This window comes from Eulemur rufifrons, chromosome 8 (assembly GCF_041146395.1).
Source record: "Eulemur rufifrons isolate Redbay chromosome 8, OSU_ERuf_1, whole genome shotgun sequence".
Classification (NCBI taxonomy): Eukaryota; Metazoa; Chordata; class Mammalia; order Primates; family Lemuridae; genus Eulemur; species Eulemur rufifrons.
Window position 1 is genome coordinate 59,912,446 of NC_090990.1, and position 25,282 is coordinate 59,937,727.

The 25,282-nt window shown below is 38.1% G+C and overlaps 1 protein-coding gene across 1 annotated transcript in view; it reads left to right on the forward strand.

The window, feature by feature from the left end:
• Positions 1–25,282, forward strand: part of AK5 (adenylate kinase 5) — a 250,772-nt gene that overhangs the window by 45,493 nt on the left and 179,997 nt on the right. The window contains exon 6 of the mRNA XM_069478103.1: positions 3,153–3,344. Coding sequence (XP_069334204.1) covers positions 3,153–3,344 — 192 coding nt within the window. The remainder of the gene's footprint in view (positions 1–3,152; positions 3,345–25,282) is intronic.

Consider the following 25,282-nt stretch of genomic DNA (forward strand, 5'->3'; position numbering starts at 1 on the left):
TCTATTGATCAAAAATCTTATATATTCTACCCAATTTTTCTGTAAATCTAAAACTGCTTGAAAAAAATCTATTAATTTAAAAAACTAAATGCAACTTTATTCAAAGTATAAAAAAATCACATAAATTTTCAGCTGTCTTTAGTATTTCAAAAGCCAATACCTGTAGTAAAAGACAAAGAATAATGATGATTGTAATCATTATGGTAATCACATGTGGATATAAGGCTATCCATGACCTCATTGTGTCATAGAGAGAGAAGCACTTACATTACAGTCTGCAACAAACAAAAAATGTATTAAAGTAAAACATTTAATGTAAGTGTAAAATGCGAGAATTTCAAAATGCAAGAAGTTTTTATCTACATTCAATACTGAGCTAGTAGTTCAGTTTTTTCCTGTATTTTAATATACATTATCACCAAGCCAAGCACAATATGTCATTTTATTTGTCAAAAATTGTCTTCTTTGTTATATAATTTAAAGTAAATTTTAAAATTTATCCTTTATTATGTTGGGTGAAGCTGAATATTACTGAAGATTATATTGATCATAAATTTTATAATGTAATATTTGATAAAATAAAAGTTTTAACTTTAATATCTTTATCATCAATCACTTAAAATTACAAGTGATTTTCTAAATTTTTAAGATTCCTCAAAAATAATTTGCATGCTTTTTTTAAAAATTGGGAAATAGTAAACTACTAGTTAGGGGTTTCCCCCTTATTTTACAGTTGGGAAGACTGCAGCTCAAAGGGATTGAACAATGTGCCCAAAGATGGTAGATTTTAGATTCAAATTCAGGACGATCTGATTGTAAAATGCATGCCCTTAGTCATGCCTGTGCTAACACAGTGGCAGTGAGAATTGGGCGAAGGGAAATGTGTGCCTTTGCTAACACAGTGGCAGTGAGAATTGGGCGAAGGGAAGTGTGTGCCTGTGCTAACACAGTGACAGTGAGAATTGGGCGAAGGGAAATGTGTGCCTTTGCTAACACAGTGACAGTGAGAATTGGGCGAAGGGAAATGTGTGCCTTTGCTAACACAGTGGCAGTGAGAATTGGGCGAAGGGAAGTGTGACTGATGTTTCAAAGACAAAATCGATAGGCAACAGTGATAGCCTGGAGAGATTGCAGTTTTAATGAGTTAGGGTTAGAATTAATACTAAGGCTTCTAGCTGAGACACTTAGGAAAGGAATGTTGCTACCATAAAAATAAATAAGCAAATAAATAAGATGGGGACTTCATTTAGGTAGGAAGGTGCTGAGATTAATTTTTTGCCTACTGAGTCACAGCTAACATGAAGACTTATAAATAGAGCTGTCACATAAACATTTGAAAATATAGGACTGAGGTGCTGTTGAAAGTCAGTGCTGACAGTGTAGACTGGGAATCCATCAGCAAAAGGGAGTCATTGAAGCTAAAACAGTGGAAGGGCACCGAGAGAATGAGAACCTAAGGAGGGAAAAAAATATGATCTAAGCCTTGGGAAATACCTCGTGTTGGGGGTTTGAGGAGGGAAAAATGTGAACAAAGGAAAAAAATCAATAAGTTAAAGGAGAACCAGGACCACACAGAATCATGAAAACCAAGAGATAATAAATGTCTAAAATATATTGAGCGCCCACCATGGAACCAGTTCATGCTGTGTATTTTATCTTATTTAATCTTCATAATAACTCAGGGAGGCAGGTTTGTATATCTCTATTGACAGATAAAGACACAGAGGTTTAGAAAGGTTAAGCCATGTGCCCATCACTCAGCTGGTAAGTCTTGGGGCAAACACCGGAATCTATGTCTCCCAGCCTCCAAAGTCCATTTTCTAACTTGTGGTCTCCAGAGTACACAAAGCAATCACTGTAGTTTGGGAAGAAAAATGTTAAAATTATGATTACTGTATCTCATCCTTTTAAATTTTTATTTTTACAATGCATTCTATACTAGTATAGCAACACATGCATAATTTATAAATTAGGTCTATGTTTATTGGGGTGTATGCTCAAAAAAATTACTAATGTGAAGATGCAATAAAAATTTTGGAGATCGTTTCTTCAAACTGCTAAGCAAAACTACCTTTTTGCCTTGTCCCATACTCATCAATAAACTGCATTCACTTCACGTGGTCATGTTATGTTTTAAATGCAATACCAGTTCTAATTTAGTTAAATAAAAACTTTTTATTTCATAGGTTCTTTTCATGCCATTCCTTGGCATTTTCAGAAATTCATGAAGGCCTCTGGGCATTTGGTGCACCATGATAGTGGGAGGGACAGAGGCCTTAGATCAGGCAGACCTGGGTTCAAATGTCAACTTTTACCTTATTGACCATGTGACCTCAGACAAGTACTTAATTTCTCAGAGCCTCAGTTTGCTCATCTATAAAATGGAGCTAATATTTCCTTGCAGATTATTGTAAAGTTTAGCAATATCATAAGGAAATAACTTAGCATTGGGCCTGGCATACAGTAGATAGTTTTTAAATGGCAGCAAATAATCATAGCAGTAGTACTTGTTTGTTGTAGAAAACATCTGTGGCTCAACAGTCATCTCCCAGCCGGGCGCGGTGGCTCACGCCTATAATCCTAGCACTCTGGGAGGCCGAGGCGGGTGGATCACTCGAGGTCAGGAGTTCAAGACCAGCCTGAGCAAGAACGAGACCCCTGTCTCTACTAAAAATAGAAAGAAATTATCTGGCCAACTAAAATATATATAGAAAAAATTAGCCAGGCATGGTGGCCTGTAGTCCCAGCTACTTGGGAGGCTGAGGCAGTAGGATCGCTTAAGCCCAGGAGTTTGAGGTTGCTGTGAGCTAGGCTGATGCCACGGCACTCACTCTAGCCTGGGCAACAGAGTGAGACTCTGTCTCAAAAAAGAAAATAAAAACAGTCATCCTCCCCTCTAAAATCAGGTCACATAATACTTTTGGCAGAGTTTGGCCTAGGTTGTTCTTAATTCAACCTGGAAACTTATTTAAGCATAGACAAAAAGTGTTTTCCTGAAATATGTGGGGCTACTGCATACAGGTGGGTTAGGGAACACCAGGTGGGTTGGGGAATGCCATTTACTTGGACTACGACAGGAGATGAATGCCACTCCCCACACTTGTGTTGGTTGGTGTGTTGAACGTCTCTCTGCTTGTTGATGCCCTCCACAGATCTGTACTCCTGACTTGGTGGTGTTCCTGGCTTGCGCTAATCAAAGGCTCAAAGAAAGATTACTGAAGCGCGCGGAACAGCAGGGGAGGCCAGACGACAATCTGAAAGCCACCCAAAGGAGACTAATGAACTTCAAGCAGAATGCTGCTCCTTTGGTTAAATACTTCCAGGAAAAGGGGCTGATCATGACAGTAAGTTAGCTCTGCTTTTACATGTTTAGTACGAGAATGATCTTTCAGATTTCTCATTGGCCCAGGTTCTCACTCAGAAATCCTCTTTACCTTAAAAAGTGATTTTTGGGGGGAGATGTGAACCAATGGAAAGAAAAAAATCTATCATTTTGCCCTGATTTGCTTCTATTAAGCTATAATGATAAAAAAAATTCATTTTAGTTTAATTGATTTTTACAAAAGATGATAAATTTTAACCTTGGCCAGAATTCTGTAGCACCCAAGTAAAAAAAATATTTTTAAAGAACTACTAATATTCAGGTAATTTTAAGCAATACTTGCCCAGTTTCTCACCTCTTCTGTCTTTAAAAAACTAAAATTGACAGGTTTATAAACACACAGTTGGTGTGGTGTTATAGAAGATTTAAACTGTAACTTGGGCGTTTATCATAATGTACTGCACAAAGAAATAAGATTCTGACTTTACAAAAAAGTTTCCTAAGGGTGATAACATATCAAAATGGGAGGTGTTTAACTTTCTGCTCCATTTGATACTATGCAAATATTAATGTTTTCTTAAATGTTTAGTTTGTTTTGTGGTAAATGGTATTCAGCGTGCCAATGAAGGGTGACACTGAAGCATCAGTTGATAGAGTTTTTAGAATCTAGGATGTTAGAGGGTTCAGCTAAATTGATGATCCCTACAACATCAGATTCAGTATTAAACCATAGAGGAGACAAAGAGGATAATAGGCCATCTGAAGAAAGCACTTTATGCAAGAGTGGCACTAAAATCACAGCAGCTCCTTGGCAGCTAGATAGTGGCAGACCCTGGCAGACCCCTCCTCTCAGCCCTTGGGTCCTTCCCACTGCACCAGATTCTCGCCTGGTGGGGTTACAAGCCTCTGGAGAGAATCTGATGAAAGCGATGCATGCCCATCCCAATAAAATGCACATAAAGTGTTTTTCACAAATTTTAGGTAAATCAACTTAAACCCATGCAGAGTTCCTGTGACCTAATAATTCCTGACTTAAAACTCCCTACATTAAACTAAGATGCCCTTAGGCCTGAAAGAAAGTCATGACATTTGAAGAATAATCTCTTTGAGGTCTTTTTAGCACTATAAAGAAATATTTTGCTCTTTAAGTCAAAGTTATCATGTCAGAGAGTTGTAAATCTGATCTGAAAATTGTTCACGATGCCAGAGTTCATTTTTTTGGTCTAAAACAGACACTGAGTAATAAGAAAAATACAGGAAAATCGGGGTGTATGTTTTGTGGCTATTTTGGGGGAGGTTATTTTTCTCACCAATTAACAAGCTGACTTTTGAATTGTGTCAAGAAAAAAGAAATTTACCCTATAAACCAAACCCCAACTGCAAACTGCAGGGCCAGAGTTTTAATTGATGTTTGCAAGGCTTAAAGGTATTACCGGAGGTCTCTGATTACTCCCTGCTTGTCACGTTCGTCATCACAAGCGGAGCAGATTTCTCAAATGAATGCAGAGTGGGGATTGTTAATTTACTAATATTTTGCATGAAGGTGAAATGCCATTGCCTCTAATTGAGGGAGTCAATAACAATGTGGATGACAGCCTGTAACCTCACTGCTAAAACCAAATGAGCTTTAAGATAAATGCCTCTAATTACTGGGAGAAAACTTGCCTTATAAAGTCACCTTTTGGAAAGCAGTGAACACAAATACAGGCTGAGCTCTGGAGAATAAATTTTGAAAAAATAGTCTGCCAAAGAAGCAATGCACATCCTGAAACGTGTCCTCTTTCAGAACCTAGATCATAGTTTACTTTTGGAATTAAAATATATTTGATAGCATTTCTACTTTTAAAGATGAGTTAAATGATTATAATGATCACTGTTATTAGTCACAAGCATGTTAAAATTTTAATAGAAGTCTAGGGGTTAATAGATCGAACACAAATGCTTCCTTTTCTCTGTAGATTTTCTTTCTTTTTCTTCTACTTGCCTTCCTAATTGATTCATTTACTCAAGTAATGAGTATTTATTAAACACCAAGATACTCTGCTAGGTGGTAGGGGTGCAAAGCTGAAAAAGCAAAGGATAAGGATCTTTGTTTTATCACTGACAGATTATTGCAGGCACCTAGAAGAGTACTTGCCGGGTATGTAGTAAGCTCTCAGTAAATGAACAGAGCTGACAGCCTGTGTGGTGAAAGAGATATTAAACAATGAGTTATTAAGTTATTAGGTAATGCCTGTTCAGTTATTAGGTGTGAGGATTGTGACGAGTTAGTAAGTGTGAAAACATGCAGGGTGCCCTCACATGTCATGTGCTGTGTCAGGGATTGGAATACCCTGTCGTGAAAAGAACAGATTCTCCCCACCCTTGAGTAGGATTAATTGTTTATCTCTGTGCAAGGTTCTTAAGGATCACAGAGACCATGTCCCTCTTCAGTCCAGTTGAGAAACTTCATCTTTATGCTCCTTTTCTCTAGGGCTTTGGTGTCTAAATCCTCTTACTTGGAATCTCAGCTCCACTGACATTTAGTAATCTCATGATGCCCTACAAGGAGCTTGCCTCTAGGACTTGGTCTCGTTATCTGTAAAGTGGAGATGACATTACCTACCTCATAATGTTGTACGGGTGAAATGAGAGCATGTGTGTAACGTGGTAGGCGATGGTAATACTGAGACCATGGTTAAGATACACCAAGCAGCTTCATGGTCTGGTTCAGATTCCAGCTCTACCACCTACCACCTGTGGGACCTCCCGTAGGTTACTTATCTGCTCTGTGACTCGCATGCCAGGCTACAGGTAAGGGTATAATGGGTATAATCCTCAGTCTTTCCTTAGTGTGATTGTGAGGATTAAATGGATGTCAAGAGCTTAGGACAGTGCCTGGAACATTGTAAGGGTAATTTACATGATTGATATTATTTCATAATTTTTGTATTTCTTCCTCTCTTCCTTCCCCCTCTAATGCTTATCTTACCACTAGCAACAATTCTGTGCTCTTTGTGGGAACTCTGTTGCGTTTTCTCCAATAGATAAGTTATTGAAGAAATTCAAAATGAATCATTTAGGTTCTAAAAACTTTGTGCCAAATTCATCTTTTTCTTTAAAAGTGTCTGTTAATCAGTTATCAAATTGACGCAGTGTTTTCTTTAACTTCTATTAATACATTGTCTAAGTAATCAAGCTACATAATAGCTGTGTGTGAATAATGTAGTTGAATTGTAATAGACGTCAATCCACTCTTTTTTACCTCATCATTGACTGTGTATCTGTTGGCAGATTTGAGTAAAGAACAAAACCAGTTTGACTAAAAAGAAAACCTAATCAAAAGAGCCAGGGAAAATATGCTGTTTGCTGAATACTGTATCTTACTGACATGGCTGCCATTACATGGACCTTTTCATTTTTATTCTTTTATTACACATGTCTATACATATTTAGACTATAAGGTAAGCAGATGGTCAGTTTTCTTTTGGACTTTTTGTAGAAGGAAGCAAGAGAATTATAATTTGAAATGAGAAGCAAGCTGTAGTTATAGGAAGAGGCCAGGTTTCCCAACTGGATCTCTTCAGCCAGGAAAGGCATAGGCTGAGAAATGTTAAAATTAGGATTGTTTCTCATTCACCAGCTCCAATTTTCCTACAGAAGTGGGCAGAGAATGTGGGTAGGGCCACACTGGCATAAAAGGCCGTATGTACCAGTGATTCCCTAATTTCTGTGCTTAATAGACCAGAAAAAAGGCATTAGAAAAAAGAACTGTCTACTCCTGCCATTTGCTTGAGAGATATTTTTAACACACCAAAAAAATTAAGAATAATATAACTCCAAAAAAATTCTCTAAAGCAGTGTTTGGCTTTTACAAAAACTCCCAACATTTGCCTTATTTTTCTCATTTTGCCCTAAAACTGGAATTACTTCATCACAAACTACCATCGGTGCTGGGGAACCACTGACATAGAAAACATATCCTTCTAAAACCACACTATTGTTTATTTATCAGACTTTGCCCCTGAGCCTCAGATAACCCCATTTGCACTATATTTGCTTAATTTGATCCATATCACTTCCTTCAAATTTTAGAATCCCATTGTATGTTTCAAATTCACCACTGAAACCATGTACAGTTAACCTTAAACAACACTGAGGTTGGGGTACCGACCCCCACACAGTCAAAAATCCATGTATAATTTTTGACTCGCCAAAAACTTAACTACCAATAGCCTACTGTTGACCAAAGCCTTGCAGATAACATAGTCAATTAGCACATATTTTGTATATTTATATGCATTATATTCCATATTCTTACTATAAAGTAAGCTAGAGAAAAGAAAATGTTATTAAGAAAATCGTAAGGAAGAGGAAATATATTTACTGTTCATTAAGGAGAAGTGGATACCATAAAGGTCTTCATCCTCGTCATCTTCACCTTGAGCAGGCTGAGGAAGAGGAGGGGTTAATCTTGCTGTCTCAGAGATGGCAGAAGAAGGAAGAAAAGTCTCTGTGTAAGTGGACCTGTGCAGCTCAAACCCCTGTTGTTTAAGGGTGAACTAACTGTAATTCCCATCCCATCATACACTCGTACACTAAGGAAAAGTAAATAGGAAGAGTGTTATACAAGTTAATTTAGACAGACTACTGAATAATTATTTGTTAACTACCTTCACGTTTCGTGGGAATCAACATTAACATTTAGAATACAAGCACACTTATCCCTGAGCTCTCAATGTACAGCCATTGGTTAATTATCACCGTCTCCACCAGCATCGCTGCACACGGTGGTGAAAATGGAAAGGAAAAAAAAAACTTAAGGAGAAAAGAATCTAAACGGCATAAACCCTCAGCAGATTGAGCAACCCATAAGAAAGGCAAAGATAATACTTGATAACAGTTTGCTCAAACAAACCTATTCTCTTAAAATTAGCAGGAATAAAATTCTCTTACTGCTTCATAATAGGTAAGAGATTGTTGAGTTTGTCACGTGTAACATAGTGAAGCTGTATTTCCTTTAAGTACCATAACATGTTATATCCTGTTTGAATACCCATTGTCATGTAACCAAAAGCTCCTACTAATTTCTATTTGGTGGATTTAGTAACTAAGAAAATAGTCAAGGAGGAGTTTCAAAGGTTAACAAATCAGAAAGGCAGTGCAGGTATTCTGGAAGGTATTTACTTGGGTGACAATGATGTATGCACGCACCTGGATATATGGCCCTCCAAAGAGTGTTTTAGTTACTAGAGTGTTTTTAAACTAAGTAGACAGTACCTTCTGGCATGAAACCTAATACTGATAGAACCTCAATGTGGAGAGCCCAGAAGTAACATGAGAAATACTGTATCCATTTTTGACTTGAATGAAGAGCAGCTTAAATGGCATCACATCCTCTGAGCAACAAGCATTTATCAAATCCTATGTCTGGAGCTGGCAAGAAGGTGCCTCCCTTGGAAAAGTGCTGATGCTGACCTGAGTACCATCACTGTGGATTACTCAGTGTTACCGTTTATTTTACCTGTTTACATAGGTCTTTGCAATATTGGCTTTAAAATATCCAGAACTAAATTGAAAAGCAAATCTGATTACTTTTATAAAGTCATTATTGCAGGCTCTAAAAACTAAAATACTTTGATTCCAGTTTCATTTTCTGATCTTTTGTATAGAAAGGAAAATAAAGCACTGAGAGATAAAGCCATTTGCTCACAAAGTGGCAACCCACATAGAGCAAAGCAACATCCGTGGTCCTGGGAGGCAAATTATGCTGGTTCCTGAACAGCATCAAAACAACAGGAAGAAAAGCAGATACCATATTTATAGCTAATGCTGGCATTCTGTCTCTGTAACAGGCAAACGCCCTGACTCACAACTTTTCCACACCCAAAGCTCCCTTGGTGCTAGTCGTATTCACACTCTGTAGGCAGAGAGAAAACCAGATGACTCAGCGAATGCATCTCCTTTGGAAGTTGGAAATTGATGCTGATTATATGGCAGTGCTATTGTCAGCGCCTGATGATAAGAGCTCACACACCAACAGATGCAATATTCTTATTGTGATGTCTCATACAGGTGTTAACAGAAAAAATAAGGAGGAACTTTAAAAATAAACACACTTATTATTGCCAGCACCTGTAAAATAGAGACCAAAAAACCCCATGAACAACTTTTTAATCATCTTAAGTGTCAAGCAGGGCCCTCGCTAATGATAACTACAGAACAAATGATGTGAGCAAAATCAAGATAATATTCAAGTGAACATATTTGGGAGATTCACATCAAGAAAGTTACTATTCCAAGAATTGTCATTGACAGATCTATCTAAGAATATTTAAGATCTGTGCTATATCTGTGGGACTGGCTTTCACAACAGCTTGTCTTTGTAATTTTTCTAAAGTAAAAGAAAACAGATTAGAAAATAGTCGGTAGCTGAATGTCATGTCATACAACTTCCTATAAACTCTTGTTTCAACCCTACAGCTCCCAACTGGAAAATACACACACTCTCTCTCTCTCTGTCTCTCTTTCTCTCGTTCAGCTGATTGATTTTCCAAGAGACACTCTGTGATCAGAACAATAATTTTTATAATAGTGCCAATGAGCATTCCAGACTTCCAAAATTAAGTCTTAATTTCCTTTAAAATGTTATACTGAGACTTACTGGGAACATGAGTAAGAAAATACTATTTTTAGTAATGTTCTTAGACTGAATTTTTTTCATGTTTAAGGCCAAACTATTATAATTGGAATTGATTAATATCTTTAAAGAGTAGCACTGTAGTTAATTAAGTGACCCACCCCCAAAAAAAGAAGACAAAAGAAAAGAAAAAGATGGGCACTTAAGACTTACCAGTCAGGAAAATACAAGAAAATATTATGCATAGATGGTACCTTAAAAAACAATGGCTGACAATTCCTGAGTGCTGAATATGTGCCTGGTACTACTCAGAATGCTTCACATATGGTAGCTCATTATTGCTCACCAAATCTCCATTTTGTAAATGAGAAAACTAAAGCACGTGAAAATGTAGCCTGCCCAGGATCCCACGAGACCAGTGGAGTCTTGGCCAAACCCAGGCTCCTGACCTCAAAGGCTGTACTTGTGATCACTGTTTTGTCCCTTCATCAAAACAGGACATTTATGCGCCCTGAATCTTGAAGAACAAAGCCCCGTTAACAGCTTTCTCCAGGTGTTTGTCATTTGATAAGCATCTCTGTTCAGGTGTATAATCTTTTCATTTTTGTTTTTTGGAAAAGGATAAATGAGAAAATTAATCCTGTTGGTACATTATCTTAAGAGTTTTTTTTAAAAAAGGAATGTTTACTAGGTAATTGATGCAAAATAATTAAGGTAATTTATAAAATTGGCTAATCCAAGTACACATTATACGCAAGGATATTTTAGCACCAATGGCCAATTGCACCTTGTATTAATATTTTTATCTTACTACCATCTTCTTCTTGCCATGCCCAGTTCCACAAATCAAATGTACATCCATGGCTTCAGTTCTAGGGCAGGCAAGACCCTGTCCTTGTCTACTTTAAGTCTTATGGTTCATTTCCCCCATTGTAATAGTCCTTTTGTAGTCATTCATCCAAGCAATTTTATTGAAAGCCTGTGTATTCATGGTGGCCTTTTCATCAGACAGCAGAGATCCTTCTTTCATTCCATAGCTGTCTGTTGACATGCCGTATAGTAACACTCTCCCATACACAGGGTGCCACATCAGGTACGGTAGGGAATGGAGAGACGCTGTGGAGCCAGAGCCTGTCTTCTGAGTTTGTGGTACAGTCACACAGAAGATAGAAACATAAATAACTTGAACACAGCACAGGAAGGGGTAAGTGCCACCACACAGAAGTATAATAGGCCAGGAAGAATCAAGGGCAGGGAAGTGGCATCCTCTTGGAAGGAGTAGGGAAGGCTCTGCTGGGAACACTGACCCTTGAGAGATGGGGAAGAGTTGGAACCGAGAAACAGGAAAGAAGGGCATGATAGGCAGACGCAGGATATGGGTGTCCAAGGGAGTAGTGAGACTTAGAAGCAAGAGGGGACAGATGTGCTGGGGTCAAACTGAGGAAGGCACTGAAGTGCATGGCTAAGGAGGAAGGGCTATTCTGTGGGCAAGGGCCGGCTTTGAGGCTCTGAGCAAGGGACTGACATGACTAGAAATACTGTGCTGGTAGCTGTGTGTAAACAGTGAATGGAGGAAGCATCTGGAAGGGATTTGATGAGGGCCTGGACTGGGGTGATGGCTGGTGGCACAAGGTTTTGCTTCTCTGGAGGGCAGGATTTACCACCATCTGGAACCAATGGCAAATGGGGGGATCACTAAAAAAGTGCTGTGAGGAAAGATAGCACTCACAACCCACCTGTATACGAGGTGTAACATAAATTTCTGCTATTTGACCATATTGGTTTCCCATTTGGATAGTGTTTATGGCAGGGTTGAAGGGAAGGGGGTTAGGGAAGGAAAAGTGACGTAACGAGGACTCTGACAAGCTGAAGCACTGTAAAGCAAAGGGGCGGTAGAGTCAGTTGAATCACCAGTTTTTCCCACAAGTGATTGTTTCAAAATAGTTCATTGAGTGAATAAATTAATGAATTAAGTCAATCATTATAGATATATCTGGAAACATTTATTTTCATGGCAGACAGTCCTACACATGTGATAGCCATTAGGATATAATTCCATTAAAGCACTGCAAAGTGATCAATTTGCATCAAAAAATAAAAGGTTTATGTCTGTTAGGATGTGTTTCATTACAAACAAAAGAATAACTGAATAGCTGTGGCTTAAGTAAATAGGTTTACTTGACTTGTATGAAATTAAGTGCAGAGATGGATGGAAATTTAATCCAGGGGTGGCATATGGCTAAATGGTGTCATCGAGAAGCCAGGCTCCTTCTGTCTTTCTGTTTCACCATCTTTAATGTTTTCTCATTATGACAGAATGGCTGCTGCAGCTCTGGTCGTCCAGTCCGCATTGCACACAGGACAAAGGTGTGAGAGCATAGGGCTGCGAAGCCACAGCTATTGCCCTTCATTAGGAAAGCAAAGCTTTTCCATAAACGCCCTCTCCCTCCCTTATTGATTGACACTTAGGTCTTCCTGGTCACAACCGGGTTATGTGTTTTCCCTGCTTTCAAGAGAAGCTGCAAAATGGAGTATTTGTCAATAGCTTCCTGGCCTCTGATATAGAGGAAGATAAAAGAGAAAGGGACTAGAATAAATGTTGAGTGAGTCAACCTATACTAAGCATTACAAGGGTTTTTTAAAAATCCACTTTTTTTTCTGTTTAAGAAGATATGGTAAAATACATTTGCAAGTAACTCTATCAAAAATGGCAAAAATAGAAAATATGCTTAATAATAATAGCTACTTTTCAGTAAGCATCTTTAATATGCCAGACTCTTTATTCACTTTGTATCTAATTCTCACAACAGTTCTTTAAGGTTAATGGGGAAAAAAAGAGGTAATAAAAAAAAAAAGAGGCTCAGAGAGGTTCAGGAATGTGTCGTAAATCCTGGAGCCAGTACATAAAGGAGGTGAGATTTGAAATAGATTCTATCTCACAGGATCCACTCAGTTACTAACAAAGAATTGAGCCAGAACTTGTGTCCAAGCAAAAAGCTAACACCCTCTCTTAGAATAGTCAGAAAATATATTTATAATTTCATATTAATATAACCTGCAAGATGTTGCCGACTGAGAAGCAATACCTGCTAAAAGGTAAACTGAGGCACGATAACATTTTTTTTTTTAAAGTTTATTTGAGCAGTGATTCATGAATTAGTCAACTCCAAACTGGAAGTGGTTCGGGGCCTCTGACAAGGGAATGCAAGGGGAAGGCTTTTACAGGGCAAACAAGGAGGTAAAGTGAAGGAAATATTTGACTGGTTACAGTTATACAATTGCCTTATGTGGTCTATCCTGCTGGAAAGCCCCTAGTTATGTAAGTTAGTTGGTGGCTTCTGATTGCTTAGCCTTAAGTTTCCTTTTTCTTTAATACAGTCATTTAGCAAGAAATAGCACAAGTTGTTTTGTTCATGTTTGCAAATCAAGCAAAGTTAAGGTCACTTATGAGGCCTGACTGGCTCTAGTCTGCTCAGAGATTCCTCAGGTCTAATCTCCATTTTAATTTACAAAATTAATCTTACAAAATAAAGAATTTAATTGTAAGAGAAGTGAAGAAGAACTAACGTTTATTATCAAGTGCTCTGACAGTGGCTTTATAAATTTTTACCTCTTTTAATCACTTAATCCTGTAAGGTAGGTATTAAAATAAGGTAATGCCTTGTGTGTGCCAGCTGTTTCTACTTAGGTTATCTGATTTCAGGCAAAGACAGAAGTTTGCTGTCCTTTCTAGGTAAATCCTCACCTATTCCACATCTCACTCTGACATTGCTATTTATTTCTGATCTGCCCTACTTCACCCTTCAGACTCACTGTCGTCTTCTCCGTTGTGACAGGCTTCTCTCTTCTGTCACATTGCATCCCACCTAGCTGGCCTCTGGAAAGCTCTTACTCAGGCACGGCCCCCAGAATGGTGCTTCCACCTAGTTTAACCCAACCTGGCAGGTGGGACACAGACATGCAGACATGTCCCTGCTCTGAAGGAGCCCACATAGAAAGGAGAGGAGAGGAGAGGAAGGGTGGCCTCACTGCATCTGACCATAACAATGACAGATGGGAGGATGTGCAGAGGTCTACAAGACAGAGTAAATGGCTCCTGCCTTCTCCACAGTAACTCCTGTGGGACTGGATGAACTCAAAACACCCTAGAGCAGAGGTTGCCCTGCAGGTTCAAAGAAGTGATCAGGCATCTGAAATTTCTGAGTGAAGAGTCATGGTCATTACGAAGTTCAGGATTGGAAATGGGAATAGGTGGCCAGAACAGACAGAATCAAGGGCTGAGCAGCCAGGGATGGAGTGGGGAAAGTAAACTTGAGAATATATTCATCAGTTTCTTTTTAGGCAATTATTTTGGGATTTCTAGCTAATGTGGGATACTCAAAGATTAATGAAGATGTTGATTTTGGGCTTTCAGAGCTCCATTATGAAGTATTAATAACAAAGAAACCCACAATTCTGAATTTAAGAGGATGTTTGTAGAGAGGAAGCTTGCATGTGCACATGATGTAACATGATGTAGGCCATTCCCTTCAGTGCCCTGCTTTGAGCGGCCAGCACAGTGCCAGGCACATAACAGGTGCTTAAAAATATATGTTGATAATTCATGAATTAATGAATTGGACTGCATGATTTTCATTCTAATAAGTTGAATGTGAACAAGAACTTGTTTAGCCTTCATTCATTGCGATTGGATAAGTAGCATTTTGGTAATGTTTTAAACTCGGGCTTTCAGAAATTCATGCTTTCCACAGTGGCCTGGCCTCTACCAATTGCCAATTCACAGGTCATTTGAAGGTGTCAGCAACCACGAGAGATTTCTCAGAAAATACTACAGAGTATTGCTTCATACAGTTTCCACAATTGCTGTCAACTTCAGGACCAAGAAGGAAAAACTGAAATAATAGATTTTTCTGGTAACAAAAATCTTGTTTCTTACCTGAAAGTTTAATCTCAAAATATCAATAGTGTTGTGCATTGTGAGATATGATTTTTCCTCTATCTTGAAACTTCTGCTTAAAAATCTGAATACAGATATCATGATCATTTGATATATACTTGATACTGTTTATTTTTTTCTATCAAAGCTTTAGAGTTCATATGTTCGTGATAAATTAATTCTGGCAGAAGTCCAAAAAAATGATATGATCCCTTACAACTGAATGACTAGTATAGCAGCAATTTCCAGATAAACCCTCTCTGCCTCAGAAGGTCTTGTAAGGCCTTAGGTGAAATCCTTTTGGCTCCATGAGCAGTGTTGCGTGACTGTAGCTTACTTCTGATTGCCTGTTCATCTCATCAATTCAATCTGAATTCCTAAACACTGAAATTTGATATTAACAATATCAACTAATTAATTTCCTAAAATTGCATGAGGAGACAATTCCATAATGGCACGGCTCCACTCCATATTCTGTGAAATGATAGCCGACTTTTAAAATTGTAAGAGAAGAGAAGCAACATGGGAAACTTCAGTTATTTCAAATTACCTTGTTACTTGCAGTTGTTCAAAGATTGCATTCTCTTCAGCTGGGACTGTTGCCCAAGCTTTTCCCGCTCCCTGCAGTCCTGATCAGCCCCACCACTCTGTCTTGACCTGGTTTCTTCTCGGAGGCCACCCTGATGGGGACAGATGTCCCACCTATGAGCTCCCATAACACACCACTTTGATGCCATTCATGGCAGTTATTATGCTATTTTATAATTTTACTACTTCTTTATAACTCTATCATTTTTCTACGTAATTCTGTCTTTATAACTCCACTGTCTACTTTCTTCTTTATAATTCTATTGTCATCTTCAATATTTTATTTCCAGAACCTGGCTTGGAGTCCATAAGTTCACCTTCAATATCTATTTACTAAATTAATAGACCATATTGATGCATTATCAATTTTATGATGACCCTTGTTTAAAATCTATATATATGAGCACTTAATAGGTTATATATATGTGTGTGTACTTAATATATGTGGGGGAAGAAAGAACAAAAACAAAGCTAGAAAAGATATTTCAGCTTGAAAACCTTTTTTTCACACCTTCTCTGCAGCTGACCTTAGGTAACACCTTTCAAGACTTCTCGTCTTTACATTGTCATAAACATAGTTTGTTTTCCTTTTGAGTCTTAGATCTCTCAGTTCAAAGTTCATCTTAAATAGCACATCAATTTTTTTTTTTTTTTTTTTTTTTTGAGACAGAGTCTTGCTTTGTTGCCTGGGCTAGAGTGAGTGCCGTGGTGTCAGCCTAGCTCACAGCAACCTCAAACTCCTGGGCTTAAGCGATCCTACTGCCTCAGCCTCCCGAGTAGCATGCGGACTACAGGCATGCGCCACCATGCCCGGCTAATTTTTTCTATATATATTTTAGTTGGCTAGATAATTTCCTTCTATTTTTAGTAGAGACAGGGGTCTCGCTCTTGCTCAGGCTGGTTTCGAACTCCTGACCTCGAGCGATCCACCCGCCTCAGCCTCCCAGAGTGCTAGGATTACAGGCGTGAGCCACCTCGCCTGGCCAACACATCAAATTTTGATATTTTTTGGTTCCACACTCCCATTAAGTATATTATAATTCTTCAAGTAATGCAGATTTCAGAAATAATGTGTAATGTCACTGAAACAAAAGCTCCATGAGAGAAAGTATTTTGACAAATTTTGTTACTGTTATATCCCAACCTCTTAGAATACTGCTTGGTGCAAAGTAGGTACTCAGTTAATACTTGTTGAGTGAAACATAGATTTAAACCAACACTCTAATCACATCCTGGATTTGGAGACATAAAGAGAAGAATCTAGGGAAAAAAAGGAACATGACCAGACAAGTGAAAGCAGCAGCATCTATCAAAGGAGAAAAATAGGGCTGATGACTAAAAACTCAGAAGTCAGCAGGAAACAGATCATGGTTCTAGGTCTAGGCCATTCACCAGCTCTTTACCTTGCATGAGTTACTGAAGCTCTTAGGGCCTCAGTTCTACCATCTGAAGACTTAATCTCATAACACCTACCTCGTAGGTAGGCTCTGAGGATTGAGGGAGAAAAGCTAATTAAAGCATTCAGCACAGTGCCCAGCACAGAGAAAGCACCAATCAGACTAGCTAAGCTTATTATTTTGATGATATTGCCCCCTGTACTGGCCAGAAGTGTTAATAATGCTATAACAAACACATGTGCTGTGTACTTTCTCATCCTGATTCTTTCAGTATATTGGATTTCTGACAAGAGAGAAATTCCTATATTCTAGAGGCATTTTTTAAATCTCAGGAAGATGGCTTCTGCTGCTCCTTTGAGATGGTGAACTGAGAAAATTGAACGCAGCTTAACAGTCAAAAGCAACATTGCCAAACCTGTCACCAGCTATCAAACCCCTTCAGAAGCTGTTTTACAGGCTTTTGGTGTTGGTTTTTCTCTTTTCTCCTTTCTTCTTCCAATTTTGCTTTCACTCTCTTTGTTGATTTTTTTCCCCTTTTCTCCATCTCTGAGGATGGCCTCAGTAGACACCAAGGACGTTGAGTAGGACTGCTAATTTAATAATTTCATGCCCATGTCATTCAAAAACCTTGCTCCATTTTTAATATATTCAAATAAACCTTATGCTGGAAACTGCTGCCAGAGACTGAATGGTAAATATGAGATTAAGCAAAATGTAGTGTTGTATAGTGGGCCAGGGGCTGACTTTGAAGTCACAAAGACCAGGGTTTGAATCCTGGCAAGTTTCTTAACCTCTAAGCTAAAGTACCCTTATCTCTAAAATGAGAATGAAGATAACTGACTTGCAAGATTAATTAAGGATTAGAGATAATATGCATAAAGCAGTCATATCATATGGGTAGCTAAATAAATGACATCTACAGTTGTTACTGTAATCTATAGCCCATACCCCAAAACACTTAGAAATAATCTAATTAAAATATGTGCTAAATAAAGATAAGTAATAGCTTACATTTGCTGAGTATTTCACTATGCTAAACACCATTATGCAGATATGTTTTAGGAAGATTATACGTGCCTGGTAATAAATTCTCTTCTATCATATGCTCAAGCATATCTAAGTTATAGCCATCCATTCAAAGTGATGGGTTCCATGAGAAACCTGAAATCCAGTTCTGAAAGCTACTCATTACTTTTCAAAATGACTAAATCAGGAGACAACACCAACAGTAACTTATTTTAATGAAGACGTTTTTCAGAAGAAATGTCAACCACAAATCTGTCTTGGCAGTTGCATGCCATGTTATTTTCTATCATTTTGCTTCTCAACATTGGCAAGCATGAGCTGCCTGAAGGATGAGCAGCTTTCAAATTTCTATCAGGAGGAGAAATGGAGTCTGTTTACTTCTGTTTTTAATTCTTCTTATGTAAAAATCTTATGTTTTCTTTTTAAAACAAGTGATACTTATGGAGGCGTGCTCGTGCATGGGTGGGCGTCGGGGGTCAAGAATACAAAAGAGTATAAGGAGAAAGTAAAAATCATCCATTATTCCGTAACCAGAAATAATCACTGTTAACATTTTGAGTCTTTTTCCATGCAGTGTTTTTCTATGATGTTTTGACAATATGATAGTTGAAATCATATCATACTCTGTTTTTAAATTTTTTAACTTAAAATTATTTCATGAACACATTTGCAAGATATCGGTTGGGCAATTTGCCCTCTTAGGAGTCTTATCTCAGTGTTTCTACTTCACAGAATTGGTGTAAGACTCCAATAGAAAACATGTGAGAATCCTTTGTAAGTTGCTTATAGAGCACACGATGAAATTATTCTGATCCCCACATGCTGGGGAGTTGAAAGGTCCATATTTATTAAGCACCCACAGAGCCCTCTGCAGATCACATTGGGGATCCAGAAAAAACCCAAGACAACTCCTGATCCAAAAATGTGTAGTCTGATCCCAGAGATGAAGCTAAAACAGGAAAACATGAGAGAAAAGTAGAAGATTAAGCTCTGTTTTTGACTACAAATAGAACTTTGTCTTAATTATTTAAAAAGTTTCTCAAATCCTGAATTCCTTCTGTCCTTGGCTCTTTCCATTTTAAAATGAGTCATGCTTCAGAGAATTATATTTTTCTTACCTCAGACACAATTATAATTTTACCCACAATAACGTGATTTGCCAGTTGAATAGTAAATTTCCTATTCTCTCAAAAAGAAAAAGGAATAAAAAGCCTATTTTTGTAAACTTAGATTATGTTTAATGATGGGTGTAAATTAAAATCAGTGTTTTTATTGAGGAAAAACATTTCCTGAACTCAAAAAGAAAAGGAAAAAAAGAATTATAAAATCAGAGAGCCCTTAAGATTCTATTAGTTTATGTTCTAGGAAAAAAATTAAAACTATTTCCTTTTGCCACAAGTGTATAAAGGATATTTTTGCATAATTAACATGTTTCTATGGAAAATTCACATGTGTTTGGTAATGCCTGGAAATTAGAATGATTTTTATGTTTTTTCTTATCCATTTCTACAAAATTTTTTTACTATAACATGTATTTTGTTGATTGTCTGGAAAAAATGAATAAAATTTTTAAAAACTGCATTCTCTTGAAGATCAAGAATAACAGTAAGTCACCCAATTCAAATAAATAAAAAGTGGGAGAATTCAGCTCAAATAAATAAAATACAGCAATGTGATATCTACAGGAAGCCAGTGAAATATTTTCCATAAGGGAAAAGTGCATACTGAGCTTATTTGAGCTCTTTGTAAAGCCTCTCCCCATATAATTCACTGGCTTAACCTCATATTATTTATTTGGTTTCATGGTATGTCAAATGACTGTCAAATTCGGGGACAATATTTTCTTCTTCCTTCACAAAATCTACCAGGAATTAAGGATATCAAAAACTGTTCAAAACTAAAGAACTTTGTCAGAGCCAGGAGTTGAGTTAATAGACCAAAAGCTGGATCTTGGGTTAGCTGAGGTTTAGGGATAGATTGGTAATGGGAGCAAGTAGAGTTGAGCAAGATCTAGAAGAAGATGCAAGAATGGCACAGGAAAAGGGTCAAGTGAAGCAGTCAACACAAAGAAAGGGAAATGAGTTTTTTTAGGGCTGAGGCCATAGAAGGCACTAGGTTGTTTGTCCATTTATTAATTCACTATGTACGTATTGTCAATGGCAAATAGATTGTAATTGACTGATATTGCCTAGAGAGCAATGAAGAGTCTGAGACAAAGAACATCTTAAGGTTGGTCAAGAAAGATGAGTCAAGGAGGAGAAGAGAAGATGGTCAAAGATGGGAGAGAAAAGGAGATTTGGGTATCACAGATGCTAAGTTAAAGGTGTTCCAGGGAGAGCAGAGCAAACTGTCCAAAGTTGCTTCTCTGAGATGTCAGGCAAGATGACGACTGAAAAAATCCTGTTCATTTTAACAACTGGAAGAAAGTTCATGAATTTTATCAGCCATTGCTTGTTTGGTGTATTGACAGAAACCAGATTGGAGTAGGCAGAGAAGTGGGAGGTGAGAAAATGGAGCTGGACGGGCAGGTGAAGAAAAGACGTCTGACTGTGAAGGAAAGAGAAAAATAAGGCAGTAGTTAGAGAGGGAAATGGGGTTGAGGAGAGTTTTGGGTTGGTTTGTGTGTTGGTTGGTTTTGTTTTAGAGGTGGAGAGACTTGGGTGTGCTTCAGTGCTGGTAGAAGGGGCACATTTGAGAGGAAGAGACAGACACTGAATCTGTGAATGGAAGCAGCTTATCTAAAAGTCTAAAATAGATCAAACCCAGCAGTGCAACTAACTTCAACAGGTACATATTGTCCTCATAGGCCAGGGATCAAGCATGAGCAAGATAAACTCTCTGCCTTTCAGAAGCTACAGTTTGATGGAAATTTGATCACAGAAAGGAAGTTCAGGGCAACACATAAGAGGCCACATAATGAAAATGTGCCAAAGTACAGTCCAGAAGAAAATTGCCAGAAAAATAAGAAAGACCAATCAAGTCCATAAACCAACACAAACTCTCTTCTAGTCTGGTCTCTTTAATGCTCCCCAACATGCTATTCTGGTTTCCCCTCCCAAGCTTTGTTGTTTGCCTGAGATGTCCACTCTATTCCTTTCCACCTTTCATATCCTATCTTTTTCTGTCAATCATTATTTCACCTTTCAGGGATAGATTGGTAATGGGAGCAAGTAGAGTTGAGCAAGATCTAGAAGATGCAAGACTAGCACAGGAGAAAGGTCAGGCTGACTACTCCAGCCTTCTATTTCTGAATTCCTTTACTACTTAACACTTGTACCACAAGTTTTGTTTCTTAAGTATTTACTGGGAGGCAATGTGGGGAAGGAGCTCCAACTTTGGTCTCAAAGTGATCTGGGTCAAATCCAGCTTCTATCACTTTCTGTCCATAGGACCTGGCAAGTCCTGCATTTCATTTTTCTATCTCTAGAATGGAGACAGGAATTCACCTCTGAAGGTGGCTATCAAGAGTAAGTGAAATAATATGCATAAAGCTCTGATACAGAGTTTGGGCTCTTGACTCAGACCGTATGCACTGTGTGCCTGGCTCTGCTGTGACATCTTGGGCAGACTACCTAACCTACCTGTGCCTTGGATTCCTGCTCTATAAAAAGGGCTTCCTGACTGGTATCTGCCTCTTAGAGTTGTAGAGAAGAATGGGGCAATAGAGAAGAATGAGGAAATATACATAACATGCTTATAACAGCACCAGCCATGTCGTAAGTACATATAAATGTTTACTGTTATTATTTTCTTTCTTTACTGTCGTTTATTATGACAGTAAAAGATAGTTTACTTAAAATTTTTGTTACTCTCTGGCATTTCCAGTTTTCAGATAATTTCACTTCAGTGAGCACAGTATTTTGATTTTTAAAAACTTCTTTTGCATTCTTTTGATTTTTCTTTTTATTATGTGGTTTAAAAATGAGCTGTATTATGTATGCTTCCTCAATTGTAATTCAAAGCTTTACTACTTTAAAATTGCCATTATCTGCCCAAGCATATAAAATGACCTGGAATGTCACGAATCATGAGTTACAAGAAAGGCCACTATAGCATCAATTTGATCCTTCATTTTTTTAATTTTTAATTTTATTATGGGTACATAATAGTTGTATGTATTTATAGGGCACATGTGATGTTTTGATACAGGCATATACGTGTAATAATCAAATCAGAGTAGTTGGGGTATCCATCACCTCAAGTATTTATGGTCCTTCTTCATATCATGTACTTCCTTATCTTATAGATACACACCAAAAAATATTAAAAATAGTTAAGGATAATAAAATTATAAATTATGCAAATTACCTAAAAAAAATAAGTACCCTAACAGAAAACTTTCTCTAAGTAGGATATTAAGAGTCAGTGCACAGAAGAAATAAAAATGATCATCGTTCCTTCATTCAGGTCAGTGGCATTAAAAAAATCATCAAACACATAAAAACTTTATAGCTATCATTGCAAAAATCAAATTAACAGTAAAACTCCATTTTTATATTTGTCAAATTAAAAGAGCTTACTTCAAAACATAATATTCAGTGTTGGCTAGAATATAAATTGTTGCTACCTTGAAAAGTAATTTGATACTGTGAATCAAAAGCCATAGCCACATGCATGCCCTTTAAACCAATAATTTCACTTCCAGAAATCTGTCCTGTTGGTTGCAATGACCATAGATAAAGATAAATGTTTATAAAGAAGGATATTCATCACACACACAGTCACTTCCTTGGTGATCTCATCCACCCTCATGTCTATAAATTCTCTGTACACTGCTGACTCCCAAACTTATATTTCCAAGCTCAACCTCTTCCTTGAGCTCTGGACTCCTATATACAACTGCCCATTGGCATCTCCACTTGGATGCTTAATGGGAATCTCAGATTTGACATGTACAAACTGATCTACTGCCTCCTAATCCCCCGACCTCATACAACCCTACTCTACTCCCAGTCATTTACACTTCAGTTGATGGCACCTCTATCCTTCTACAGGAGTTAGAGCCAAAAGGTTTGTAATCTTTGACTTCTATCTAATCTCGCATCCCACGGCCAATTCCAATATATACAAAATCCTACTGGTCTCACAACCTCCACCAACTACCACTGTTGTCCAAGCTACACCATCTCTCTGCTTGCTTATTGCAATAGCCTCCTAACTGGTCTCCCTGCTTTGACCTTGCCCTCTCACAGTCTAGTCACATAACAGCCCAAGGAAACATTTTAAAAAGCAAATCAAATGATGTCACTTCCCTGCTTTAACCTTTCAGTGGTGTACCATCTCACTCAGAGTTAAAGCCAAAGTCATGACCATGGCCCATGGGCCCTATGTGTGATGTGGTATCCTGTTCCCTCTCTGACCTCTTTGTTTATTCCCCTTCTCTTACTGTTCCCACTCTGTTCTCAGAATTTCCCAGGCACAGTTCCACCTCAGAGCCTTTGCTTTTGCTGTTTCCTGTGCTTGCGTGCCCTTCCTTGATAGCCACGTGGCTTGCTTCTTACTCCTTTCAAATTTTTGTTCAATGAGATTTACCTTCTTATTGCGATCTTCTTTGACCCACTATTTAAAATGTAATACTCTTTCAGGGCACTCTGATCCTCCTTGCCTCCTTTATTTTTCTCCAGCACATTTATTACTTTCTAGTATGCTGTTTATTTTATTTGTTGTCTACCTCCTCTTGTTGAATTGTAAGCTCCATGAAAGCAGAGATATTTTTTTTTATTTTATTTTTTATTTTTTATTTCATCTTGTTATGGGGGATACAGAATTTCAGGTTACATACGTTGCTCCTGTACCGCCTTTCCCCCCAAGCCAGAGCTCCAGGCGTGTCTGTTCCCCAGGTCGTGTGCATTGCACCCATCATGTAGGTATATATCCCTCCCTTCCCCACCCCCCCTTCCCAAGTCAGCACCTTCAAGTGTTACCACTCCCCAAACGGTGCGCAATGCACTCATTGTGTAGGCATACCCCCATCCCCTCCCCCGCCCCCCACCTCAGTCTGACATCCAATTGGTGTCGTTCCCAGATGTGTATTTAGATGATGATCAGGGGAACCAATTTTCTGGTGAGTACATGTGATGCTTGTTTTTCCATTCTTGGGATACTTCACTTAATATAGTGGGTTCCAATTCTCTCCAGGAGAACCATAGAGATGTCGTATCTTCATCATTCCTTATAGCTGAGTAATATTCCATGGTATACATATACCACAGTTTACTAATCCAATCATGTATTGATGGGCATTTGGGTTGTTTCCACATCTTTGCTATTGTGAATTGTGCTGCTAAAAACATTCGGGTACATGTGTCTTTGTTAAAGAATGACCTTTTTTCCTTTGGGTATATGCCCAGTAATGGGATTGCTGGGTCAAATGGCAGGTCTACTTGAATCTGTTTAAGATACCTCCATAATGCTTTCCACAGGGGTTGCACTAGTTTGCAGTCCCACCAGCAGTGTATGAGTGTTCCTGTCTCTCCACACCCATGCCAACATGTGTTGTTTTGGGTTGTTTTGATAAGGGCCATTCTCACTGGGATTAAGTGATATCTCATTGTGGTTTTGATTTGCATTTCTCTGATGATTAGGGATGTTGAGCATTTTTTCATATGTTTGTTAGCCATTCTTATATCTTCTTTCGAGAAGTTTCTATTCATGTCATTTGCCCACTTTTTGATAGGGTTACTTGATTTTTTCTTGCTGATTTTCCTGAGTTCTAAATAGATTCTTGTTATCAGTCCTTTATCTGATGTGTAGTATGCAAAAATTTTTTCCCATTCTGTAGGTGGTCTGTTTATTCTCGTGACTGTTTCTTTGGCTGTGCAGAAGCTTTTTAATTTAATCATGTCCCATTCATTAATTTTTGTTGCTGCTGTGATTGCCTTGGGGGTCTTCTTCATAAATTCTTTGCCTAGACTCTTACAGGCCAATGTCTGTAAGAGTCTTTCCTACATTTTCTTCTAGAATTCTGATTGTATCACGCCTAAGGTTTAAGTCTGTTATCCACCGTGATTTGATTTTTGTGAGAGGTGAAAGCTGTGGGTCCTGTTTCAGTCTTCTACAAGTGGCTAACCAATTCTCCCAGCACCATTTATTGAATAGGGATTCTTGTCCCCAGAGTATATTCTTTCCTGCTTTGTCTAAAATTAGGTGACTATATGAGGATGGTTCTATATTTGGATTTTCTGTTGTGTTCCACTGGTCTGTGTCCCTGTACTTGTGCGAGTACCAGGCTGTTTTAAGAACCACGGCCTTGTAGTATAGTTTGAGGTCTGGCAAATTAATACCTCCCATTTTGTTTTTGTTGCTTAAAATTGCTTTTGCTATACGGGGTCTTCTCTGGTTCCATACAAAATGTATAATTATTTTCTCTACATCTGTGAAGAATGATGTTGGTA